Genomic DNA, 26,712 nt, shown 5'->3' with positions numbered 1-26,712 from the left:
CAGGAACTTTACTGAACTTCTGCAACAGGCAATCCAAAACTTTCAAATGGAACAGTTAATTTGTAATCCAACTTGATATCGTGTAACAATAAATCCAGAGCTAAACTCAGGGATATGGTGCAAATCCTGTAGCTCATTTGGTAAGACCTACTGTATATACATATTTACAATTCCTGTCCTTTACCCATCCCTTCTGGGAGGAACAATCTAAGGCTATGCCTGCAGCACTGATGCAACAAGCGATCTTCTTCCTGGACTCCCTTGTCTGTCCACTTTGTTCTGCTCCTGCTACTAGGCTGGGATCTACTGCTTCCCACTTAGAGCACTCCACCTCCACAGTTACTGTTTTATACAGTAGAAACCTCTCCTTTGGTCAGCCTTAGCTTCTTGAACCCATCTAGGACTCCCCATCTTTTCAAGGGTCCCGGTGGCGGGCAATCAAAGACCTTGTGCACTCCCCAACAACATTATTTATAAACTACAAACTCCACCCCTACTGTCATTCAACAACCAGGATCATCCCTAAACACTTTCCCACAAACACCCTCCTTGGGGCTGGGCTTCTCATAGTTCCATCACTAACCAATTTCCTGCCCCCCAGTGACTCTAGAGAGGGGCTACCACCACTTAGTAATCCCAATTATAATGAGGGATTACACAACCTCCAGTAAAAAAAAAAAAAAGTGCTTGTGTGGTCCTATCATGTGTTAATAAAAGCCCAACATATTTTGGTGGCAAGCTCCCTTCATCAGGGGCATACTCAGTTTTTTTTTATCATAAAAACATATAACACTCCTTAAAACAAAACACTTAGGAGGAGATTCTATATATGGCACCTAAAAAAAGGTGCTGAAATCAAGCTGACTAAATGTATTCTATAATCGGCGCCTAAATAGAACACGCTTAGTTGATATCTCAGCTCCTAAAACTATGCGCATCCACTTATACCAACAAAAACATGGCGTAAATCCCCGTGTGCAGATTTACGCTCACTAGGCCATATTTTATAACTGCGCGTGTGAATTTCAGAACGCCCATAACCGCACTCCTTTTTGTCTGCATGCATTAGAAGCTCAGCGCACTTTGTTACAGAATATGCTTTAGCAAGTTGTGTGTGTGAATTCAAATCAGTACCAAATAGTGCTCATTATTGATTGTTAAGAGCTCTTATCAACGCTGAATAACTTGTTAAGCCAATTAAGTTATATGCGTTGTTACAAAATCTATACCGATTTCTGCACAGATTTCTAGGCGCGCTACATAGAATCCGGGGGGTTAGGGTATAAAGGGTGCTAACACTGAGTTCCTCCAGACTAGTATGAGTTACTCTAAAAACAGCTGAAAAAAACTTGGGAGTCCAACGTCAGCCACCTTTATGCCCTAAGGACATTCTATTTTTGGCGCCAAAGGAAAAAAAAAATCGGTGCTAAAATCAGTGCCGACTAAGCACATTCTATAATCGGCACCCAGATTTAGACGCCGATTATAGAATATGCTTAACTGATATTTCAGCATCGATATCTGAACGCATCCATTTATGACAATGAAAACCTGGTGTAAATCTCAGCGCGCAGATTTAGGCACACTGGACCATAACTAGGTGCCTAAATGCTGGAACACCCATGAAACACCCATTTTCCTGCCCGTATTCACGCCCCTTTTTGCCTCTGTGTGTTAGAAGTTCGGCACATATTGTTATAGAATATGCTTAGCGAGTTGTGCGCCTAAATTCTAATCAGTGCTCATTATTGCTTGTTAACTGCTGTTATCAGCAAATACGAAAGTGCAAAACCCCTAAGAGAGAAACTTCACTGGCTCCCACTCAAGGAACGCATTGCGTTCAAGATCTGCACGATTGTACACAAAATCATTCACGCAGACGCCCCAATCTAAACGCTAAACCTCGTGGACTTGCCTCCCAGGAACGCCATAAGATAATCCCGCAAATTTCTGAATCTGCACTTCCCCAGCTGTAAAGGACTAAAATACAAGCTGATACACGACACCACCTTCTCTTACATGAGCACGCAGCTGTGGAATGCATTACCTAAAGCCCTGAAAGCCATTGACGAAACAACCAACTTCCGCATATCCTTGAAGACACATCTCTTCAACAAAGCCTACAAAGAGAATCCATAACCTCACAAAACTACCTCACCAATCCTTCCAATTATCAAAGTCCACCTTCCATACTATCCTGTCTAATACCTTCCTACTCTCTTCCCTTACTTAATCTCTATTCAGTACTATGTATATCTGATATTATGCAATGACTATGTCATAACAAACTCTGTAAGCCACATTGAGCCTGCAAATAGGTGGGAAAATGTGGGATACAAATGCAATAAATAAATACTAGTTGTTCAGCCAATTAAGTTACGCGTGGTGTTACAGAATCCGCACTGATTTCAGCGCCTAAATCTAAGCGCACTTTATAGAATCCAGGGGTAAGTGTTATATGTCCTTATGATAAAAGAGTGAGCGTGCCCCTGATGAAGGGAGTTTGCCACCGAAACATGTTGAGCTTTTATTAACAAATGATAGGATCATACAAGCACTTTTTTTTTTTTTAATGAAAGTTGCTTTTAATAAACTTTTTAGCCACTGGCTGGTTCTTTCGGCTGCTTTTTTCTTGTTTCCTTAATACCTTAAGGACAATTCTTTCCTGTCCTAATGTCCAGTCAGAAAAACTGAGCAAAAATTCCTTCTGAGCGCAGTAAGAACAATCTGAGATCAGAATTGTCAGTTCTGCTACTCAAAAATTAGATCTGTTGGCATTACTGCTATGGCTGTAGGGCACATGAAAGATCTAGCCAGCAGCTAAAGAGTAGCATTTTCTGTGGAGTTCATCAGCAATCCACTTTACTGGAGGGACATTTCTATAGGACAGAGACAAAAGCCCTAATACAAATACCTTTCCTGCAGTATGAGAAAAAATGCCGCATTTCTCTACATATTTGTATATTGATGTGACTCAGGAATTTTTCAGAAAGCCTACCTAATAGTGCAAAACTTATTTAAAAAAAAAAAAAAAAAAAAAAAAGAGTTTAACGAGTTCACTGAGCAGATAAAAGGAAACCATTTTTAATAATAAATGCATTTTTCCTCAAGAGAATTAATACTCATATAGCAGCATCATAGACAACAGCAGATAAGGACCAATTGGCCCATCCAGTCTACCTAGTCATCTTCTTTTCTAGTTCTCCACCATTTTGAGAGCTGCTACTTTGACAATACCCTTTACGCCAAATCACCACAGCATCTATCACTGTCCTCTATCTCTCCCCCAAGCATATTTACACAACATAAGAAAAGCCATAAGTCAGGCTAAGGTCCATTGAGCCAGCACCCTATCTGAAATGGCCTGTTGATCTCAAAAAGTAGATCGGTTTCTTGCAGCTCATTTTCAGGGATGAGCAATGGCTCCCCCAAGTCTACTTGAAGCCTGCTGTGTCGCTTCGAGAACATCTTCCAGCAGCCGGTGCAACCCAGTAAGCACAGTAAGCATGACAGGGGGGCGCCGGACCTGTGGAGGGTGCCACAAGACATGCTTATGGCTGCCGGCAGCTCACAGTTCCAGCCCCAGCTGCTGCCCTCGGTCCTCACCTGCCTGTCCTCAGCTCCTCAACAGCCCTCCTTTTGTTCCTGCCACCCTGCGTTTTATTTTACCTCAAAGTCAAAGCGGCAGTGGTGGTAACAGTGAAATAAGCAGGATCGCCTTGAGCCTTCCCTTCTCTCTGTGTCCCGCCTTCCTCTGATGCAATTTCCTGTTTCCGCAAAGGTGGGACACTGTGAGGGAAGGGAAGGCTCAAGGTGAGCCTGCTGTCTCCGCTGCTGCTTTGACTTTGAGGTAAAACAGATTTAAATGTAGGGCGGCAGGAATAAAAAGGGGGCTGTTGCAGGAGAAGAGGGCGGGCAGGTGGGGGGCTGGGGTTGGAACTGAATTAACAGTATCAATTACCCTAATGACTAAATTCAAACAAATGATCGCAACCGGCAACAATATACTCCTTCTACAATTTGACATGTCAAGTGCCTTTAATATGGTTGACCACGGAATTCTTTTGCACATACTTGAATATTTCGGCATCGGAGGAAATGTCCTAAACTGGTTCAAGGGGTTCCTAACCCTGCGTTCATATCAAGTCACATCAAATTCAACTACGTCCGCTTCATGGATACCTGAATGTGGAGTACCGCAAGGATCACCCCTCTCACCAACCATTTTCAACATAATGATGATCCCATTGGCAAAACTATCAAATCATAACCTTAACCCATATATATACGCCGACGATGTAACAATATACATCCCTTTCAAACAAGACATCAAAGAAATATCCAATAAAATTAACCAAAGTCTACACATCATGAACACCTGGGCAGATGCATTTCGATTGAAACTAAACGCAGAAAAAACTCAATGCCTAATACTTACCTCCCAATACAACACGAATGAATTTACCGCTTTAAACACACCAAAACTAAACCTTCCAATCTCAGAAACTTTAAAAATCCTTGGAGTCACTATTGATCGCCATCTAACACTCGAAACCCATGCAAACAACACAACCAAAAAGATGTTCTACTGCATGTGGAAACTGAAAAGAATAAGACCATTCTTTTCAAGATCCGTCTTTCGCAACCTAGTGCAATCCCTTGTACTCAGCCATCTGGACTACTGCAATTCACTATACGCAGGTTGTAAAGAGCAAATACTGAGGAAATTTCAAACAGCCCAGAACACAGCAGCCAGACTCATCTTCGGAAAACCAAAATATGAAAGTGCAAAACCCTTACGAGAGAAGCTACACTGGCTCCCACTTAAGGAACGCATTACTTTTAAAGTATGCACATTAGTCCACAAAATTATTCACGGTGAAGCCCCAGCCTACATGTCTGATTTAATAGACCTACCTCCCAGAAACGCTAAAAGATCATCTCGAACTTTCCTTAACCTCCACTTCCCTAATTGCAAAGGCATAAAATACAAGGCGCTGCACACATCAACCTTTTCTTACATAAGCACGCAATTCTGGAATACACTACCACACAACTTGAAAACGATCCACGAACTAACCAACTTCCGCAAACTATTGAAGACTCATCTCTTTGATAAAATTTACTGTAAGGATCAAAACACATGAAATCCACACTCACTGTTCAGAAATACACTAATACATTCTCTTCTGAATTCTCATCCCCCGTAATTTTATCACATTTATACCTTTACTCACAGAAAAATGTTATACCGAATGTTCTCTTGCTAATGTTCCATTACCCTATCAGTTTCCCGTTGTCTCTTTCCACTGTTCCATTGTTCTTTTCCTTTGTCCTACTCCCTAACGATACTTTGACTTTGTCTTCGCATAACTTCTCACAATGTAATCCATAACTGAGTTGTAACAAATCGTATTTCCATCATTTACAATGTATTGTAAGCCACACTGAGCACGCAAATAGGTGGGAAAATGTGGGATACAAATGCAATAAATAATAATAATAGTAACTTGGGGGCTGGAGCGAATCGCTAGACATGGATGGGAGGAGAAGATTGGGGGCAAAGAAGAATCACTGGGCATGGATAGGAGCAGAGGGCAGGGGAGAGAGGACAAATTGTTGGACATGGATGGGAGGGCAGAGGAGAAAGGAGAATTGCTGGACATGGATGGATGGAGGGGAGGGCAGGGGAGAATGGAGAGTTGCTGGACATGGATGAATGGAGGGAGGGGAGGACAGGGGAGAATGGAGAGTTGCTGGACATGGATGAATGGAGGGGAGAGCAGGGGAGACAGGAGAGTAGTTGGACATGGATGAATGGAGGAGAGGGCAGGAGAAATGCTGGACATGGATGGAGGGGAGGAAAGACAGAGGAAGGAGATGCACATGGATGGAGGAGAAGGGAGAGAGGAGAAATGCTGGACATGGATGGCAGGGAGTGAAGACAGAGGAAGGAGATGCACATGGATGGAGGGGAGAGAAAAGAAATGCTGGACATGGATGGAGGGCATGGCAGAGGTGAGAGAAGAATCACTGGACATGGGTGGAGGGGAGGGCAGGGAAGAGAGGAGAAATGTTGGACAGGGATGGAGGGAAAGGAAGACAGAGGAAGTAGATGCACATGGATGGAGGGGAGGGGGAGAAAGAAGAAATGCTGGACATGGATGGAGGGAAGGCGAGAAAGAAGACATTCTGGACATGGATGGAAGGAAGGGAAGACAGAGGAAGGAGATACATATGGATGGAGGGGAGGGGAGAAAGGAAAATTCTGGACATGGATGGAGGGGAGGGAAGAGAGAGGAAGTAAGATCCTTGGCCTGGATTGGCCGCTGTTGTGGACAGGATGCTGGGCTCAATGGACCCTTGGTCTTTTCCCAGTGTGGCATTACTTATGTACTTATGGATAGAGGGGAGAAGAGAGAGGAGAAACACTGGACATGGATGGAGGGGAGGAAAGAGAGAGGCAGTGAGATGAACATGGATGTCGGGGAGGTGGGAAGTGAGAAATGCTGGATATCGATGAGGGGAGAGGAAAAATGCAGGACATGGATGGAGGGGAGGAAAGAGAGAGGAAGGAGATGCACACTGAAGGAGATGAGGGAAAGGGAAGAGAGGAGAAAACCTGCACATGGATGGAGACAATAGGCAAAAGCTGGATCCACTCTATACCTCCTTCAGTCAAGTCTGCAGAGGACCCAGCTCACGCCGCTATTCCCCGTTCCCCACTGCAGCATACAAATCCAAGCTGACATGTTTAAAAGTGAGATTAAATAAAACGCTACCGCAGTACTTCCTAGACTTCCCCCTGCATCCATAGAAAACTAAAAACAAAAATCGAAATAGATCGGGAGGGGGCAAGGGCGCTCGTCAGGAGCGTTCTGCATGGACAGCCTTGCCCCCCCACCCCCGCTGCTGCCTGCTTCCCGCCGCTTCCCCCTGCATGAAAAATCTTAATTTTAGCAGCCCTGGTACCCCTCCCTTCCTGTTCCTTTCTCTCTTCTCTGCCAAAACTCCGCCTCCCGTCATCCTCCGCCCCCGCCACCCCCCTCCACCGGGACCCCCCTCCGCATTACTGGGCCCACGCAGCACCTCTCACCTCTGTCTGAAGGCGCAGCACGGGCAGGAAGAAGATTTGTTCGTCGCCGAGTCTTCATGACATGGGGGCAGGTCTAGGCCAGAGAAGGAGAGACGTCATGAAGACTCAGCGATGAACAGATCTTCCTGCCCGTGCAGCGCCTTCAGACAGAGATGAGAGGCGCTGCGCGGGCCCGGTAATGCGGAGGGGGGTCCCAGTGGAGGGGGGGAGCGGCGGCGACGACCTCATGGTGGGGTGGCGGGGGCGGGACACGGGGACGGAGGATGACGGGAGGCGGAGCTTTAGCAGAGAAGAGAGAAAGGAACAGGAAGGGAGGGGGACCGGAGCTGCTAAAATTAAGATTTGGGGGCTGCTAAAATTAAGATTTTTCGTGCAGGGGGAAGCGGCGGGAAGCGGGGAGCAGCAGGGGTGGGAGAGGCAAGGCTGTCCATGCAGGACGCTCCTGACGAGCGCCTTTGCCCCCTCCTGATCTATTTAGATTTTTGTTTTTAGTTTTCTATGGATGCAGGGGGAAGTCTAAGAAGTACTGCAGTAGCGTTTTTATTTAATCTCACTTTTAAACATATCAGCTTGGATTTGTATGCTGCAGGGGGGAGCGGGGAGTAGCGGCGTGTCTGACAGCTCAGGCCTTAAGGACAGCTCTGACTACACGTAAAATATCGCGGTAAATGATTCGGTGCAATCGTCGGTATGGTTAGTGCATCCCGAATCGTCCACATTACAATGGTAGTTACTCTTTTGTATTCCGTTTTCGTTAGCTGCTTGCTTCGTCGTAAAAAGGCCTTTAATGCATGCAACGGTTAGGAATTTCCTTCGTTAAAGGGTTGTTAGAGGGTCGTTAAGGTTTAGTGCATCTGGCTCTGGGTGCAAGTGTGTCTGTGAGAGAGTGTGTGTGTGAGAATGAGAGTGTGTGCCATGGGCCCCCCTCCCTCCGAGTTCCAGGGTCATCCCCCCCCCTCCGAGTTCCAGGGTCGTCCCCTCCCTCCTTCCGAGTTCCTGGGTCATCCCCCCCCTCTGAGTTCCAGGGTTGTCCCCCTTCCTTCCCTCCCAGTTCCAGGGTTGGCCCCCTCCCTTCCCTCCGAGTTCCAGGGTCGTCCCCCTCCCTCCCTCCGAGTTCCAGTGTCATCCCCCTCCCTCCGAGTTCCAGGGTCGCCCTCCCACCCTCCGAGTTGCAGGGTGGCCCCCCCTTCCTCCCTCCGGGTTGTAGGGTCACCCCCCCTTCCTCCCTCCGGGTTGCAGGGTCGCCCCTCCCTTCCTCCCTCCGGGTTGCAGGGTCGCCCCTCCCTTCCTCCCTCCGGGTTCCAGGGTCACCCCCCCCTTCGAAGATGGGCAGGGAGGGGGCCTGGCGAATGGGAACGGTGAAATATTCCCAGCCACAGAATAAAATTTTTAATGTAGAATTTGATAACATGTGGTAGTGAGGTACCATGGGTTAGTGAATCTCATGGTAAAATTTTCCCACAGCAAAATACCACACAAATATTTTAGTTTACTATGTATTAGTAATCAGGTACTAAATTTTGTCTTGTTCTTCTCCTTCCCCTTTTGCCTCTTATTTCTCTACCTAGCCCTTGGCCCTCTTTTGCTGCATTTTGTCTTTCTCCACCAAGTCTTTGCAGTCACATCGCTTCTACCTTCCAGAGCTGCTGAGCAAATCAAATTACCTTTAGCATCCCAGCTGAATGGAAAGGAAAAACACCGCAAAGAGTAAATATCCTCCTTGTGATTGAATACATGTCAACATTAACTCAGGTCTATGACTACTGCACAAGGTGAAGAGGGAGAGTATGCTCTCTCAGCTCGTTTTTTGCTCACCTGAAGCTGTTGTTGCAAATGTGTAATTTCTGCAATTCGTAGTTCTCTGGACTTGTTTGTGCTTTCTATCTCTTGCCTTTGGGTGGATAGCCGGCAGCGGATATCCTGGAGTTTTCCTTCCAGCTGATGCTTTTTATCATTCTGCAGCAGGGAAGAGACAGAGGGCATTTGTGGATTCATGCCAAGCTGGGCTCACCATACAGTTCGTCCCATTTTAGTGAATCAACAGCAATTCTGATTTTTTTTCTTTTTAATGAGAAAACACTCAGTCTATGAAGCATGTGTTCTACAGTGTTTTCCAAAATTTCAATTCACGATGCGTTTTCTATATTATAACAATATGTTCTTTACTGTTTTTCAAGGTTCCAATACACAATACGCTTTCTATTGCTTTTACAATACCAATAGCTCAATCTTTCACATATTTTCCCTTATTATAGGACAATCCCCCCCCCCCCCCCCCCGGGAGTCTTTTATTTCTCAGTCTCCTATATTCAACCTAATGCCATATTCCTTAGCTTCCTATCAGACCTGTCCAGATCAGTGGGTTGTGTCTGTCTACCAGGTTTGCCTCTGCACTTCTAGAAAGTGCCAATAAAAATTCATAGATAAGGGGGGACGTATACATTTAGTGGTGGCCACTAAACGTATAGGTCCTTTGGATTATTAACCTATGCACTTACACAGGGGAATTTCTCTTCATTGCTTCACTTACTAGAGCTTCCAGCTCAAACTCTAGGGTCTTTTTCTTTGCCTTCAACACAACAATGTCTTCTTGTTCTTTATTTCTTTGATTTAAGAGTTCTTGCCGCCGATTTCTCTCCCACTCGAGTTGCCGTTGTCTTTCAAGTTCCCTTTTTGCAGCCTACAATATAATTAAAATTTCTTGGATTTAGTTTTATGCCTTTTCAGTAGTAGCTGAAAGCAAGATGCATTTAGATGCACTAGGGCCCTGATGCTCAGAAGTAAATGCGGGTGCTAGAGGCCATTAGCGCCAGACTAGTACCTGTGTTTACCAGTGCACAATGCAGCCTCTACCGCGGGAAACAATGAGCATGACCACTATCAGCGCAAGTAGCATGCTAATGTAGCCAGAAGCATGCAAATAGGGTTAATTTCATACAGTATAATATATCGAATCATAAAGGGCTAATGACATGAACTGTTTTAGGAGAGGGGGGGTCTACATTTGACTGTAACAGGATCTTGCTCTCCTTTAATTCATCATTGCTCCTGTATTAGCCCTGTGGGCGTCTTTTGGGTTGCTTTGGGGCAACTAGCACCTCTTTCTCCTCCTCCCCTCCGACGTTCTGGGAATGCTCAAGAGCTGTGTTAAATACACAACTCTTGAGCACATGTGCCAGACACTCTCTTCCTGCCAAATCCCTAATGCTCAACACTATGAGTATGCCTGTATTTGCATCTCATTAGCATTGAGTATTAGGAAGTTGTTCTGGTGCCATTTCTCTGGTGCTGTTCAGTATAGCGCTGGAGATTTGAGCATCAGGGTCTTCATTTTCCTGAAATGAAGGATTAAGTGGCTTGCTCGGGGTCACAAGGAACAGCAGCAGGATTTGAACCCTGGCTTCCTAGTTCTCAGCCTGCTGCTCTAACCACTAGGCTACTCCTCTATTCAGTCATACAACTGTGACCATGAAAACCTGCCACAGAGGGTCTGATTGGACTCTTTATACTCTCTTCTCCCAATTTAGCCTTCAGCACATATTACACAGAGACATCCCTAAGGCTGGAAAACTTACAAAATTACACAGAACATTAATTTGGTCATTCATCACCACTATTTTCCCATTTGCTGTTTTTGCTTTCAAGTGTCTTTTGGGTCATTTTGTGCAACAGTATGTTCTTAATCGCATTTTAACATCTATCTGGAATGAAAAACTTACACAAAATCATGAACATATCTCAACTTAAATAATGCATATACTGGAGTCTCTGTTCAATTGTTATGGGCAGCACCTTTAGCTCCTGCTTTTATGCTGATGAAAACTGTATAATTTCTTGATTCATTTATCAAGGCTAAAGCTCTCTTCTGAGGAAAGATGTCTCTCTTCACCATAGTACTAGGTACTTATCAAGGGACCTACTCAGTTTAAAGTTCTAGTATCAGTGACCAGAACTCTTGAAAAATATCTGGTATTTTATGCTCTTACTAGACTCTTAGGTTTAGTCACAAAGCTTTTCTACAGGTCTAGTTACTGGGGATTCATCAGAAACTTTTTTTTTTTCTTGTGTGGCTCCATAACTGTGGAATACTCTCCTGAAAGACTCCCATTACTGCTAGCAACTGTTTAATTTTTCAGAAAATTTGTCATGACATGTTTATTCACTTCTGTTTTTAAGAAATTATTATTATTATTAGCATTTGTGTAGCACTACCAAATGCATACAGCGCTGAACACCTGATACAAAAAGAGACAGTCCCTGCTCAAAAGAGCTTACAATCTAAATACAGACAGACAAGACAGTTACGGGTGAGGGAAGTAATGGGAGCTAAAAAGCAGCAGTGAAAAGGTGGGTTTTCAGCATAGATAATTAAAATTATCCTGATTTTAGCTGGCTCCAGGGTTTTGCTTATTTAGATTAGAATTTTATATGAATCTATAGCATCTATTTTGTTTTGTACTTGAATCTGATAAATGTTTTATTGTATGGTTATGCATTTGACTTGTCTAATTTAGTTTGAGATTTACATTTTATTTTAGTTGTATTATACTATATCATTTTATCTTCTGTTATCTGACTGGGACATTTTACGGAAAAAAAGATTTAAATCAAAATAATTATATAAGTTAAATCACCTACATTTCAGCATCTCTAGCATTCTTCTTGACTCTAACCTCTCATGTTCTTTCTCTGGTCCCAACTTTGGCATTCTGTATTCTGTTTATTTAGCAAAATATTCTATATAACATCAAGAACAGACTTGAACAAAACAAATACTCTTTGGTACCAAAAACATCAATAACAAAGAAAACAAAATAATTACAAAGTGTAACAACAACCCCAAAATATGGAAAGAGGAGCCAATAGACACCAGGAGAACACCAAGAATAAAATCTCCCCAATTTGACAATGAAAAAAGAAAAAGAAACTTTGAATGAACAATCACCAGCAGAAATCCTACTACTGAAAGAGAATCAAATTTCTCCAGGCCACTAATTGAGATATCAGAGCCCAAAAGGCCTTTTGTCTCTTATCTGGTCCTACAGAGGTCAGGAAAAACAGATACATTATACCCCATAAAACTCTGTCCCCTCTTAAAATGAAAAATACAATCTCAGAACCTAGTTTCGATCAGGTTCCAATGCAAATGATGCTTGGTATAAAGATTAATTTAGAAGAAACTGAACTAGATCCTTACAGAAATCTTTTAAAGATCATGTCATAAGATTAAAGCTGGTGGAATTCACTCCAATTTGCGAGGGCTGCCAAAAGGCAAGGTTTTCAAGATTCCCCTAATGAATATGTAGATCTATTTCATACATATTAAGGAAATCCTGAAATCCTTACAAATATCTTGTAGTCAACCCGTAATAGGAAAATTGGTAGATACAACTCACATTCTGCAGGGTCCTTTCCTACTTTATGTATTGCTGTATATCTCACCACTCTTATTGAGAATGATAGCCCATTACTCCAGTCCAGGGAAATATATAGTTTTACATTATTTGTTCACTAAAGATCATATAGAATTTTCTAGTTTACTCATCCAGCCCTGGCACTTATTTATGGCAGAGGTTTTATTGCTATCAGTATTTCGTGTTCCATCATGGGTTTACTCAATATCTCCCTATCCTCTTCCAGAAGGCACCTTAACTTCACCTTAGTTCAATCATTTTTTATTGATGATCAACAAAATACAGAAATTAAACAGTTCTATTTAGAATCAGTATATAACACCAACTTGTCAAACTACACAGAGTGCTTCTTTGCTTTGTCATCATGAATAGCGAATGCTACATACCTGTAGAAGGTATTCTCCGAGGACAGCAGGCTGATTGTTCTCACTAATGGGTTGACGTCCTCGGCAGCCCCCTCCATCGGAAAGTTTACTAGCAAAGGCCTTTGCTAGTCCTCGCGCGCCCATGCGCACCGCGCATGCGCGGCCGTCTTCCCGCCCGAAACCGGCTCGAGCCGGCCAGTCCAGTATGTAGCAAGACAATACACTTCAAGGGAAGACTCAACTCCAAAGGGGAGGCGGGCGGGTTTGTGAGAACAATCAGCCTGCTGTCCTCGGAGAATACCTTCTACAGGTATGTAGCATTCGCTTTCCTCCGAGGACAAGCAGGCTGCTTGTTCTCACTGATGGGGTATCCCTAGCCCCCAGGCTCACTCAAAACAACAACCATGGTCAATTGGGCCTCGCAACGGCGAGGACATTAAAGAGATTGACCTAAAAAATTTACCAACTAACTGAGAGTGCAGCCTGGAACAGAACAAACAGGGCCCTCGGGGGGTGGAGTTGGATCCTAAAGCCCAAACAGGTTCTGAAGAACTGACTGCCCGAACCGACTGTCGCGTCGGGTATCCTGCTGCAGGCAGTAATGAGATGTGAATGTGTGGACAGATGACCACGTCGCAGCTTTGCAAATTTCTTCAATGGAGGCTGACTTCAAGTGGGCTACCGACGCAGCCATGGCTCTAACATTATGAGCCGTGACATGACCCTCAAGAGCCAGCCCCGCCTGGGCGTAAGTGAAGGAAATGCAATCTGCTAGCCAATTGGAAATGGTGCGTTTCCCTACAGCCACTCCCCTCCTATTGGGATCAAAAGAAACAAACAATTGGGCGGACTGTCTGTGGGGCTGTGTCCGCTCCAGATAGAAGGCCAATGCTCTCTTGCAGTCCAATGTGTGCAGCTGACGTTCAGCAGGCCAGGAATGAGGACGGGGAAAGAATGTTGGCAAGACAATTGACTGGTTCAGATGGAACTCCGACACGACCTTTGGCAAGAACTTAGGGTGAGTGCGGAGGACTACTCTGTTATGATGAAATTTGGTGTAAGGGGCCTGGGCTACCAGGGCCTGAAGCTCACTGACTCTATGAGCTGAAGTAACTGCCACCAAGAAAATGACCTTCCAGGTCAAGTACTTCAGATGGCAGGAATTCAGTGGCTCAAAAGGAGGTTTCATCAGCTGGGTGAGAACGACATTGAGATCCCATGACACTGTAGGAGGCTTGACAGGGGGCTTTGACAAAAGCAAACCTCTCATGAAGCGAACAACTAAAGGCTGTCCTGAGATCGGCTTACCTTCCACACGGTAATGGTATGCACTGATTGCACTAAGGTGAACCCTTACAGAGTTGGTCTTGAGACCAGACTCAGACAAGTGCAGAAGGTATTCAAGCAGGGTCTGTGTAGGACAAGAGCGAGGATCTAGGGCCTTGCTGTCACACCAGACGGCAAACCTCCTCCAATGGAAGAAGTAACTTCTCTTAGTGGAGTCTTTCCTGGAAGCAAGCAAGATGCGGGAGACACCCTCTGACAGACCCAAAGAGGCAAAGTCTACGCCCTCAACATCCAGGCCGTGAGAGCCAGAGACTGGAGGTTGGGATGCAGAAGCGCCCCCTCGTCCTGTGTGATGAGGGTCGGAAAACACTCCAATCTCCACGGTTCTTCGGAGGATAACTCCAGAAGAAGGGGGAACCAGATCTGACGCGGCCAAAAAGGAGCAATCAGAATCATGGTGCCTTGGTCTTGCTTGAGTTTCAACAAAGTCCTCCCCACCAGAGGGATGGGAGGATAAGCATACAGCAGGCCCTCCCCCCAATCCAGGAGGAAGGCATCCGATGCCAGTCTGCCGGGGGCCTGAAGCCTGGAACAGAACTGAGGGACTTTGTGGTTCACTCGAAATGCGAAGAGATCCACCAAGGGGGTGCCCCACGCTTGGAAGATCTGGCGCACCACTCTGGAGTTGAGCGACCACTCGTGAGGTTGCATAATCCGGCTCAGTCTGTCGGCCAGACTGTTGTTTACGCCTGCCAGATATGTGGCTTGGAGCACCATGCCGAGACGGCGGGCCCAGAGCCACATGCTGACGGCTTCCTGACACAGGGGGCGAGATCCGGTGCCCCCCTGCTTGTTGACATAGTACATGGCAACCTGGTTGTCTGTCTGAATTTGGATAATTTGGTGGGACAGCCGATCTCTGAAAGCCTTCAGAGCGTTCCAGATCGCTCGCAACCAGAAGATTGATCTGTAGATCGCGTTCTTGGAGGGACCAGCTTCCTTGGGTGTGAAGCCCATCGACATGAGCTCCCCATCCCAGGAGAGACGCATCCGTGGTCAGCACTTTTTGTGGCTGAGGAATTTGGAAGGGACGTCCCAGAGTCAGATTGGACCAAATCGTCCACCAATACAGGGATTTGAGAAAACTCGTGGACAGGTGGATCACGTCCTCTAGACCCCCAGCGGCCTGATACCACTGGGAGGCTAGGGTCCATTGAGCAGATCTCATGTGAAGGCGGGCCATGGGAGTCACATGAACTGTGGAGGCCATGTGGCCCAGCAATCTCAACATCTGCCGAGCTGTGATCTGCTGGGACGCACGCACCCGCGAAACGAGGGACAACAAGTTGTTGGCTCTCGCCTCTGGGAGATAGGCGCGAGCCGTCCGAGAATCCAGCAGGGCTCCTATGAATTCGAGTTTCTGCACTGGGAGAAGATGGGACTTTGGGTAATTTATCACAAACCCCAGTAGCTCCAGGAGGCGAATAGTCATCTGCATGGACTGCAGGGCTCCTGCCTCGGATGTGTTCTTCACCAGCCAATCGTCGAGATATGGGAACACGTGCACCCCCAGCCTGCGAAGTGCCGCTGCTACCACAGCTAGGCACTTTGTGAACACCCTGGGCGCAGAGGCGAGCCCAAAGGGTAGCACACAGTACTGGAAGTGGCGTGTGCCCACCTGAAATCGCAGATACTGTCTGTGAGCTGGCAGTATCGGGATGTGTGTGTAGGCATCCTTCAAGTCCAGAGAGCATAGCCAATCGTTTTGCTGAATCATGGGGAGAAGGGTGCCCAGGGAAAGCATCCTGAACTTTTCTTTTACGAGATATTTGTTCAGGGCCCTTAGGTCTAGGATGGGACGCATCCCCCCTGTTTTCTTTTCCACAAGGAAGTACCTGGAATAGAATCCCAGCCCTTCTTGCCCGGATGGCACGGGCTCGACCGCATTGGCGCTGAGAAGGGCGGAGAGTTCCTCTACAAGTACCTGCTTGTGTTGGAAGCTGTAAGACTGAGCCCCCGGTGGACAATTTGGAGGTTTTGATGCCAAATTGAGGGTGTATCCCTGCCGGACTATTTGGAGAACCCACTGATCGGAGGTTATGAGAGGCCACCTTTGGTGAAAAGCTTTCAACCTCCCTCCGACCGGCAGGTCGCCCGGCACTGACACTTGGATGTCGGCTATGCTCTGCTGGAGCCAGTCAAAAGCTCGCCCCTTGCTTTTGCTGGGGAGCCGCGGGGCCTTGCTGAGGCGCACGCTGCTGACGAGAGCGAGCGCGCTGGGGCTTAGCCTGGGCCGCAGGCTGTCGGGAAGGAGGATTGTACCTACGCTTACCAGAAGCATAGGGACCAGTCTTCCTTCCCCCGAAAAATCTTCTACCTGTAGAGGTAGAGGCTGAAGGCTGCCGGCGGGAGAACTTGTCGAATGCGGTGTCCCGCTGGTGGAGAGACTCTACCACCTGCTCGACTTTTTCTCCAAAAATGTTGTCCGCACGGCAAGGCGAGTCCGCAATCCGCTGCTGGAGTCTATTCTCCAGGTCGGCGGCACGCAGCCATGAGAGCCTGCGCATCACCACACCTTGAGCAGCGGCCCTGGACGCAACATCAAAAGTGTCATAAACTCCTCTGGCCAGGAATTTTCTGCACGCCTTCAGCTGCCTGACCACCTCCTGAAAAGGCTTGGCTTGCTCAGGGGGAAGAGCATCAACCAAGCCCGCCAACTGCCGCACATTGTTCCGCATGTGTATGCTCGTGTAGAGCTGGTAAGACTGGATCTTGGCCACGAGCATAGAAGAATGGTAGGCCTTCCTCCCAAAGGAGTCTAAGGTTCTAGGGTCTTTGCCCGGGGGCGCCGAAGCATGCTCCCTAGAACTCTTAGCCTTCTTTAGGGCCAGATCCACAACTCCAGAGTCATGAGGCAACTGAGTGCGCATCAGCTCTGGGTCCCCATGGATCCGGTACTGGGACTCAATCTTCTTGGGAATGTGGGGATTACTTAGTGGCTTGGTCCAGTTCGCAAGCAATGTCTTTTTCAGGACATGGTGCAAGGGAACAGTGGACGCTTCCTTAGGTGGAGAAGGATAGTCCAGGAGCTCAAACATTTCAGCCCTGGGCTCGTCCTCCACAACCACCGGGAAGGGGATGGCCGTAGACATCTCCCGGACAAAGGAAGCAAAAGACAGACTCTCGGGAGGAGAAAGCTGTCTCTCAGGAGAGGGAGTGGGATCAGAAGGAAGACCCTCAGACTCCTCGTCGGAGAAATATCTGGGGTCCTCCTCTTCCTCCCACGAGGCCTCACCCTCGGTGTCAGACACAAGTTCACGAACCTGCGTCTGCAACCTCGCCCTACTCGACTCGGTGGAACCCCGTCCACGGTGGGGGCGTCGAGAGGTAGACTCCCTCGCCCGCATCGGCGAAGCTCCCTCCGCCGACGTAGTCGGGGAGCCTTCCTGGGAGGTGGCCGCTGTCGGCACCGCACGCGGTACCGACGTCGGGGACCTCAACCCGGGCGATGGGCCAGCCGGCGCCACGCTCGACGGTACCGGAGGCGCAAGCACCGCCGGTACCGGAGGGGTAGGGCGCAACAGCTCTCCCAGAATCTCTGGGAGAACGGCCCGGAGGCTCTCGTTTAGAGCGGCTGCAGAGAAAGGCTGAGAGGTCGATGCAGGCGTCGACGTCAGAACCTGTTCCAGGCGAGGAGGCTGTTCCGGGCTGTCCAGAGTGGAGCGCATCGACACCTCCTAAACAGAGGGTGAGCGGTCCTCTCGGTGCCGATGCCTGCTGGGTGCCGAATCCCTCGGCGACCCAGAGCTCTCGGTACCGACATGGGGAGGAGACCGGTGTCGATGCTTCTTCGACTTCTTCCGAAGCATGTCACCGGAGCTCCCCGGCACCGACGAGGAGGACGTAGAATCCATCCGTCGCTTCCTCGGGGCCGAGACCGAAGAAGGTCGATCCCGGGGGGGCTGTACCGCAGGAGCCCTCAGGGTAGGAGGAGACCCACCCGAAGGCTCACCGCCACCAGCAGGGGAATGGACAGCCCTCACCTGCACTCCTGACGATGCACCTCCGTCCGACGACATCAGCAGACGAAGTCTCGGTACCACCGACGTCGATGCAGTCGCCCGATGCCTCGGCGCCGATGCAGAGGTTCGATGCCTCGATGTAGTCGATGAAGCGGCAGCCAAGGAAGATGGTCCGGACGCTGACGACGTCGATGCACTCGATGCCTCCGGTGCCGATGCCGACGAAGAGCCCGAGAACAAAACGTTCCACTGGGCTAATCTCGCTACCTGAGTCCGCCTTTGTAACAGGGAACACAGACTGCAGTTCTGAGGGCGGTGCTGGGCCCCTAGACACTGAAGACACGCAGAGTGCCTATCAGTGAGCGAGATTACCCGGGCGCACTGGGTGCACTTCTTGAAGCCGCTGGAAGGCTTCGATGTCATGGGCGGAAAAATCACGCCGGCGAAATCAAAAGCCGAAATGGCGAAAATTGAAGCACCAAAATTTAGAGGGAGAAAAATCTCGACCGAGGCCAAAAGAGGCCTACCCCGACAACGAAAGAAAACTTACGGGGCAAAAACTGAGAAATACGGGAAGGGCAGAAAACCCGAAAGGGTCTTCCGGAACACTACCGGAGCGCTTCCCGAACTTTTTCAAGGAAAAACAGCAAAAAAACACGTCGAAAAGGACGCGCGAGGTCGACTCTCTGGGGCACGAACGGCGTAACACGACCGTACCGAGCGCGGACGAAAGAAGACTGGCCGGCTCGAGCCGGTTTCGGGCGGGAAGACGGCCGCGCATGCGCGGTGCGCATGGGCGCGCGAGGACTAGCAAAGGCCTTTACTAGTAAACTTTCCGATGGAGGGGGCTGCCGAGGACGTCAACCCATCAGTGAGAACAAGCAGCCTGCTTGTCCTCGGAGAATTAATTTTCCCTCCCTCCCATTCCCTTATCTTATGGTTCAATCTACTCATTAAACCTCCGTTTAGGCTATAATTCTTATATATCACATAAAATCCACTGATACTGCAGTACCCACAAAGAACACAATAGAAGAACATATCGATAACTATGTACTGCAACACCGACTGCAAAATAGCCCTCTTTAAAAGCCTTCCCTTGCTCCACCCTCCCCCTCCCTGTTATCCCCTTTATTAAATTATACAACAAATCTGTACCAACACAACAACTGACTCCTAGCTCCCTCTCGCTGAACTTCCCAAGCTACACCGTAGCCTGTTAATCTACTATTAAGCAAGAGGAGCTTACATTGCGGTTGCCTGAAATAAGATTCAGGCAAGGCCCCCCCTGAAACAGTCTCCCTAATTATCAACACAGCGATGTACCTTGGCTCTGATGGCCCACCACCATGACTATGGATCCAATGGGACCTTACGCTACTACCACCCTCCTCTTCCTGTTAACCTATGGTCCCCTTTCACAATAGGGAACCCTCTAGCTTGCAAAAAGAAAATATAAGAGAAAAAAGAAGAAAAAAAGAAAAGAAAAAAAATATTGATATTATATAATCACAAACACTAAATAAATTATAATAATAATAAATAAAAATGTTCAGAGCCTATTTAATATTAAACTCCGTGCCCTAGGTGACAGCGACTGTATATATGGTTCCCAAATGTCCAGAAATGCCTTTCGTCTCTTGGGGAAGGATCCCACCCCCCTACGCTCCATAACCATGATCTCATGAAACTTGTTCCTCCAATGCCAGTATTCTGGAGATTTCTCACTCTTCCATGCGCCCATAATAAGTTTTTTACCCACTATGCTGGCCTTGCGTATGAGCTGCTGAGCCCCTCTACCACAAATTCTGAATACTTCGTATTTGTCCAAAATTATTCCCAGGGGTGAAAACGGAATCTTGTGCATCACCAGGGATTCCATATATCTGAATATCTGTTTCCAAAAGATCTGAATCATGCTGCACTTCCAAAGAGAATGAAAGAACGTGCCTTCTCCCCGTTTGCACTTGGAACATAATGGGTCCTCGACACCTCCAAATTTAAACACTTGGTTCTTAGCCATATATGCTCTAAAAGTTATTCTGTATTGGCATTCCCGCAATCCTGCATTTACAGAAATCTGCGGAATGCGAGATATCAATTTCCGAAAATCCAACTGTAGCTGTGGTTGCTCCAAATCCACCGCCCACCTCTGACCAACTTGTCCCATGTCTTTTTCACCCTCTAGCTCTCCCAGAGCTTTCTGTAATCCCGATACGGACAATCTATCTCCGGGGATATCCCCGAAAAAAGCTCTTAATCTACGCCCATGACCTCCCTCCAGCTTACTGGGCTCCAAGGATCTAACATAGTGTGTCAACTGATGGTATGCAAATAGATGTGTCGGACTAATGCCCACCCCCAGTGCTCCCAGAGATAAAATCCTCCCTCCAGAATCCAAAACGTGTTCAAGTCTTGTGATCCCCAGCTCTGCCCATCTGCGAAATGTTGGACTGTCAGAACCTGGTGTAAACTGTAAATTCCCCTGTAACGGAAGTAAGTCAGAGGTATCTGCTCCCAGTCCCCACAGCCCATTGAGGTCCCTCCACACTTCTCTCAGTGGGCCCAGTAGTACGCTATTGTGCACATGTTCTGGTAGTTCTCTTCTGGCACAATGTAACAAATAATACGGATGAGTTGGCCTAAAGAAATCAAATTCCATATTACGTGGTGTGTAATCTTGTCTCCCCAACATCCAATCTCCTAGGTGTCTCAACAAACACGCTTGATTGTATCTCCGCATATTCGGAAGCCCCAAACCCCCCTCCCTCCATGGTCCAAAGAGACATTGCAATGTTACCTTGGGCTTCGCATCTCTCCACACGAACTTCCGCAGGTGTCTATACAACTGGCGGAGATCTTTTTGTCTGAGTCGCAAAGGCAACACCTGAAATGCATACAGCCACTTGGGAAATTCCACCATACGAAACAGGTGAACTCTCCCATGTAAAGTAAGCGGCAGCGTCCCCCATTAACCCAACCGGCCCTTCATCTTATCTAATAAATTTGTGTAGTTCAGTTGATATAATTTGGTCGTGCTCATTGCGATGCTCACACCTAAGTACGGGAGGAAATCCGTCGCCCATTTAAGCGGGAACCCAGACTCCCACTTCCTCTTTACACTTGCGTGTGCTGTTAGTGCTAAGGATTTAGAGTAGTTAATCCGGAGACCCGCAAAATCCCCATACTCCTGGAACAGTTCCAATAGGGCTCTCAATGAACGACCCGGTTGTGTAAGATGGACTAATATATCGTCTGCAAAAGCAGAAACCTTGAATGAAGAAGCACCCCAGGTCACCCCCTCCACTTCTGGGTGTGACTCGATCTCCCTAATCAAAGGGTCCAATGCGAGCACAAAAAGCAGAGGGGACAATGGGCACCTCTGCCGCGTGCCCCTCCTGATTTTGAACAATGAAGATTGCTCCCCATTCACCCATATAAACGCTCTGGGATTGTAGTAAAGCGCCCCCACAGCCTTTCGAAACATACCTTCTATACCAACTCTTTCCATCACCTGGAACAGAAAGTTCCAAACTACGCGATCAAAGGCCTTCTCTGCGTCAAAACTGACCAACAGAGAAGGCCTTTTCCCGGCCTCCACAATTTCAAGAGACGCCAAAAGAGCCCTAACATTCCTCCCCACAGATCTACCCTTCACAAACCCGACTTGTGGGGAAGCGATCAGGTCTGGCAGTACTCTAGACAGTCGATTCGCCAGAATCTTAGCATATATTAACGTCACAGTTTAGCAATGATATGGGTCTATATGACCCTACTTCTAACCCATCCTTTCCTGGTTTCTTTAACACTATCACTTTCGCTATGTTCATGGAGTCCGACATCTCTCCTGTATTGGCCATCTCATTATATAAATTTAACAAGGGAAGTGTCACCTGCTCTTGGACTATCTTAAAGTAGGCCATAGTAAAACCATCTGGCCCTGGCGCTTTTTGTATCTTACTTTGTTGGAATGCCAACATCACTTCACCTTCCGTAATTGGGCCATTTAGATATAACTTTTGTGAATCCGATATCCGGGGCAGGGTGTGATTAAGTAAATAAAGCATATTATCTGGCACTATATCTGTGGGCTCCTGATATAAACATTCATAATATCTTTTAAAGCGCTCCGTTATATCTTTAGCTGTCCTAAGAAGTCGACCTCCCTCTTCCCTTATTTCCAAAATGCTCTTATTACCCCCTTCCCTTCCTAACAATCTACCCATCAACGCTCCTGCCTTATTTCCATGGATAAAGTATTGGTATTTATAATACATATGCGATTTCTTCGCCCTCTGATGGAGCAATTCATTCAAGGCCTGCTGTGTAGCTAGAAGAGCACCTTTCCCTTCCGGAGTCATTTTTACCCCACATCTTACCCTTTGAAAACGGATTTCTTTTTCCAATCTAAGAATCTCCTTATCTCTCATCTTTTTGACCCTGGCCCTATAATCTATGATCTCACCCCGCATCACTACTTTGGAGGTTTCCCAGTATAAACGAGGTTGGTGTTGATGATCCTTATTGTGGTCCGCAAATTCCCTCCATTTCCCATCTATGTACTCCTTAAACTTAGAGTCCCAAAACAGTTCCAATGGGAATCTCCAGCCTCCCCTACTCCCCACTTCCCCTAACCCTTGCATCTGTAGCTAGATAAGCGAATGATCCGATATTTCACACGGACCTATCTCTGCAACTGATACTTTAGAGAAGAGATCTCTGGAAATAAACAAGTAATCAATGCGTGACTGCGTGAGGTGTGCTCTAGACACATGTGTGTAATCCTTCTGGTTGGGATGTAAAACCCTCCACGCATCAATCAAGTCCAGTGTCTTACAGAGAAAAGGCAGGCCCCAAGCAGCATGACCCAAATTCAGAGCTTGCACGCCCGTTTTATCCATCTGAATATCATATACTAAATTAAAGTCTCCACCAAGTATGACATTTTTCCCTTGGTAAGGACTCAGCAGCTCTATAAGAGTTTTGTAAAATTTGCTATCCCAAACATTAGGTGCATAAACATTGCAAAAAGTGTATGTGACATTCCCCATCTCCACTTCTGCCAGCACAAATCTACCCTCTGGGCTCCGTTTAACCCTTTTAATCTGAAATTGCAGGCCCTTACGAAACATTATAAGTACTCCCCCTTTGTTGCCTACCGCCGGTGCGCCCACTACCTGTTCTATCCAACCTTTCTGAAACTTACTATGTTCCGATGCCATCAGATGCATTTCTTGTAAGAACACTATATCCGCCTTATGACGCTTCATGGCTTGTAAGACTTTGGTACGTTTGATGGGTGATGAAATCCCCCCCACATTCCATGATATTACTTTAACCATGTCTCAATAGTTCCCAAGATTCCCAATTAAACTTGATTTTTAACACTTTAGTACAGGTCACATCCCCCCAGCCCCTGGGCGTGCCCTCCCTCCGATATAAAACTGAGAATGTACCAAACGCTGCAACCCAAGTCTGCTCTGATAAAATTATAAGAAAGGAGAAAGAAAGAAAAGAGGAAAAAAAAAAAAAAAAAGACACAAATCCCCGCATCCCTCGTCTGCTGTATCCCCCCCTCCCTCCCATTCCCCCCCCCCCCCCCCCCACATACCAAAAGCGTTACTTGGGTCCTCTTTGAGAACCGGTCACGTTCCCGCCCCTCCCCTCACCCTGCGACATCTTGCACCATACAGATTTATATTACCCCTACATAACACACATCTCCCCCCTCTCAGAAATGAATGGCACTCAGTCTCTCACTCCTCATTCTAGAGCATACATTCAACCTTCATTTATATTGTTCAATGTAGCTGCTTGTTTATGTCACAGCCATCTTCTTCTTATGCACGTGCTTCAGACCAATCTACCTGTCCCTTTTCCCAATCAATGCACTGGACTGCTTCTGGAGTCCACAGCTGCACCACTCTCCTCTGGGTGAATCGTCATCCGCTTTACAAACTCCTTCGCCTCCTCTGGGGAAGTAAAAAAATGTAGCTTGCCATCGTTCTGGACTCTCAGCTTGGCGGGAAATAATAGAGCAAAACGTGCTCTTTTCTCATGTAGCTGCTTGCAGACCTCTGAAAACCGTCTACGCTGGGCAGACACTGCTGCCGAAAAGTCCTGGAAACATAGAACAGTTGATTCTTCGTATTAAATCCTTCCCCGCTGTCTCCAGGCACGCAAAATTTCCTGCTTATGATCATAATTCAACACTCTGCAAATCACGATTCGTGGTCTCTCTTCGCTGCCCCAGACGATGCGCCCTTTCAATCTTAAAGCAGTTCTCCAATTGGTTCAGGGCAAGTACCTGAGGCAGCCATTTTTCCAGGAACCCCCGAAGATCTACCTCTCTCAGGGACTCCGGCAGTCCCACCAGCCTTAGGTTGTTGCATCTGGACCTATTCTCTAGGTCCTCAATTTTTGCCTCCAGACTTTCCAACTTTTTTTGCATAGCGCTTTGGGCTGCCACTTGCTGTGTAGTTTGATCTTCTACATCTGACAGGCGCTGTTGGAAGCCTGCCATATCTGTTTTTAATCCTTCGAGTTTCCCGTCCATCTTTTCTATTTGGTCAGAGATCCGCTGCAGTTTTCTATCGACCGACGCCTCCAGATGGCTCGAGACTTCTGCTGCGATCTCCGCCGCCCAGACTGATCCAACCGATTCTCCCGAGGAGGCCGCGTCCGCCATTTTACCCTCTCCCACGCGGCTCCTCGTCCCGTCCTTTCTGTTCGCTTTTGTTGTCATTGCAGCTTAAACAGAAATCGCCGCTGATTTACACCGCTGGGAGGTTCACACTGCTCGATCTTCACTTTTTTGAAGGTTTTATCGCTGATTTTGATGCCGCTAAGGGCAGATGTTAGCGAGGGTCCGCGGAGCTCTAACGTGCGGCGTCCTCCCCTTAGCCTAGCATCACGTGACCTCTTAACTTCACCTTATCCAAGTAGTTGTCAATATCCTTGAGACTAGTGCTGTGATCGAGTTTATACAGCAAATTGTAAAACTGCATAAAACACTTCCTAATCTTTTTGCTTTCCCTAACTGATCTCCCCTGTTATCTTTAATCCTCTGTATATTGCTCCTAGTCTGCTTATATACCATGAAGTATTTCCTTGTTTTTCCTTGTTTGAAGTATGTTTGCTTTAATTTTGCCAGCTGGAAATTTACCAACTCCAGTTGCACTTCATTTAATTGGTTCTTCACTCCTTCTAACTTCAAAATACCTGTGGACCCCAGAGATCAGTTCTTTATAAAAGAACCATAGATTAATGAGGATCTTTTGACTCCTTCTTAGCTATGTCTCCTGGTGAAAACGAAGGCTACTCTGGTAAGCAACCTTTTATGTTGTTTATGAGGCCCCTGACTTGAATTGGTCTTCTTTATCTCCTCTTCTGGAACTTTTGCCTCTATATTTTAAAATTATGATTGTTTTATTGTAAAGGATGATTTTAATTTACATGTGAAGCACTGTACGGCTAGTAGTGGATTTAACTTTTTGGAGGTATGTCCACATACCTGGCCATATTCTTTGAGATAGTCACATACCAGATCTTTATTCCTCATATTTTTGTCAAATATAAATAGTAGAAAAATTTGGTTCTCTCCAGTATTTTGGAGTGGCCACTTTTTGATTAAATATATTTACTTTTGTGGGAGATCCTTTAAAACAGGCTCCTGGTGTGAAGAAAATATGTGACTTTAAGGCAGTCTCACCTGAAAATGTTTTGGAAAATGTATTCCCTTGCTGAAAGATGAGAATTTAATTCATTTTGGTTCAGATCTAAGAAAGGATGTTGGCTGGGTACCAGATAAGCTGACTCCGGAAGACTATAATGCATACAAGAGAGGTGCACTTGATGTGATCTAGGATATGCACTGTTTGATATAAGGCTTGAATGCAGATGGCTAAAGTTCTGCTTCTCTGCTGACTGTTTTAATTATGTCACACAGATTCAATTAAAATAACTGTGGCTATATGGAAGTATTTGAGAAGACAGTTAATCAGAGTAAAGACTTTTTTAGGTTTGCAAAATCATTAGTTAATGTTTCTAAATTTTTGAATTTCACTTGATCATGGCCCCATGAGAAAATTATGCTACTTTTATCCCCAAGAAAAAATTGTTCTATTACCTTTTGGTATCATCCAACTCCCACTCTATTGACATCCTATGGCTAAAATTTACGGTTTAACTTTGACAAAGAATCGACAGAACTAGCAACGCAGTCCCACACCGTGATGCCTTCATCTTTATGTTCAACAATTGGGATGAGGCTCTTCCTTTAGAAGGCAGTATTTGGTTTATACCAAATAAAAAATTTCTGATTGCGACTGAAAGGTTCAATGTTTTAAACTCATCTGTCCAGGCAGTATTAGTCCAGAAGACTTTCTTGTGACTCACCCAGACACTCTTTGGTGAACCTAAGGCAGGCAGCAATGTTCTTTTTAGAGTGCAGTGGCTTCATCCTAGCTATTCTCCCATATCTGGATTTAAAAAAAGGTTTGGACAAGTTCCTGGAGGAAAAGTCCATA

The 26,712-nt window shown here is 46.6% G+C and overlaps 1 protein-coding gene across 1 annotated transcript in view; it reads right to left on the bottom strand.

Annotated features, from left to right (window-relative positions):
• ITSN1 (intersectin 1) overlaps nucleotides 1–26,712 on the bottom strand; it is a 379,821-nt gene that overhangs the window by 150,707 nt on the left and 202,402 nt on the right. Inside the window, exons 14-15 of the mRNA XM_030202171.1 lie at nucleotides 9,627–9,776; nucleotides 8,912–9,052 (exon numbers count right to left, since the gene is read on the bottom strand). Coding sequence (XP_030058031.1) covers nucleotides 8,912–9,052; nucleotides 9,627–9,776 — 291 coding nt within the window. The remainder of the gene's footprint in view (nucleotides 1–8,911; nucleotides 9,053–9,626; nucleotides 9,777–26,712) is intronic.

The sequence above is a fragment of the Microcaecilia unicolor genome, chromosome 4, assembly GCF_901765095.1.
Source record: "Microcaecilia unicolor chromosome 4, aMicUni1.1, whole genome shotgun sequence".
Lineage (NCBI taxonomy): Eukaryota > Metazoa > Chordata > Amphibia > Gymnophiona > Siphonopidae > Microcaecilia > Microcaecilia unicolor.
The sequence above is the reverse complement of the archived record's forward strand: the minus strand, read 5'-3'. Positions and strand labels throughout refer to the sequence as shown.